The following is a 738-nucleotide window of genomic DNA, read 5'->3' as shown; positions in this document are numbered from 1 at the left end:
CTGCACTTGGATCTAATTTTGTTTTCTCCTGGCATTCCGTGACAAACAGTTGAGAAAGAAAAGGCATGTGTAACAGTAAATTAGAACTGTGCTTTAGGTCTTAAAGTGATAGCAGCCTAATACTCCTGCTGCTGTCTGTGCCACAGAAGGCACGGAATAAATATGTTTGATATCTAAATGTTTGACTTGATATCTAAAACTAAGAATCGGAAATGATAAGCATGATTGGAATCGGAATCACTAAAATTCAAACAATACCCCACCCTACCCCCAATTCCCTGTCGTATTCTGGTCCCTAGAAATGGATCCGTCATGTAATGTATGTATGTAGGATTTTTTCGGTTTTCATCTACCAAAAATCAGAGTAAAAGCACACTTCTACAGTGTCACAAATGAGATATAATTTGCACTGAACTTTAAAGCAAAATCAAAGAACGAACTGGTATGATGCCTTTTTGAACAAAATCAGGCCAAAAAACTAAGTCCGTTTCACAAGCTCAAAACAGCTTGCCAAGGTGAACTTTTTGAAAAAGTTTGAAGTATAAGAATAGTAGTGGTGATGTTGGCTTTACCCTGAATGGACGGGGCTGGAGACCAGGTTCACGTTGTCCAGAGTGTCTGGCGTCCAGCTATAGCGTCTCATTGAGTCTGCGTTGTAATCTTTTGCTAAAGCCAGGTGCTGAAACACAAAACAAGCTTGTTCAGAACTGAACATACTACTCATATTTCCATTCACTG

General features: G+C 39.3%; 1 protein-coding gene across 1 annotated transcript in view; it reads right to left on the bottom strand.

Annotated features, from left to right (window-relative positions):
• LOC107577809 (ankyrin-3-like) overlaps positions 1-738 on the bottom strand; it is a gene marked incomplete at its 3' end in the record, with an annotated part of 9,466 nt that overhangs the window by 6,462 nt on the left and 2,266 nt on the right. The window contains exon 2 of the mRNA XM_016263842.1: positions 573-679. Within this exon, the coding sequence (XP_016119328.1) occupies positions 573-679 (107 nt within the window). The remainder of the gene's footprint in view (positions 1-572; positions 680-738) is intronic.

This window comes from Sinocyclocheilus grahami, unplaced genomic scaffold (genome assembly GCF_001515645.1).
Source record: "Sinocyclocheilus grahami isolate Dianchi unplaced genomic scaffold, SAMN03320097.WGS_v1.1 scaffold7314.1, whole genome shotgun sequence".
In the NCBI taxonomy this organism is placed as follows: domain Eukaryota; kingdom Metazoa; phylum Chordata; class Actinopteri; order Cypriniformes; family Cyprinidae; genus Sinocyclocheilus; species Sinocyclocheilus grahami.
Note: the sequence above shows the minus strand (reverse complement) of the source record. Positions and strands in the feature narration are given on the sequence as shown.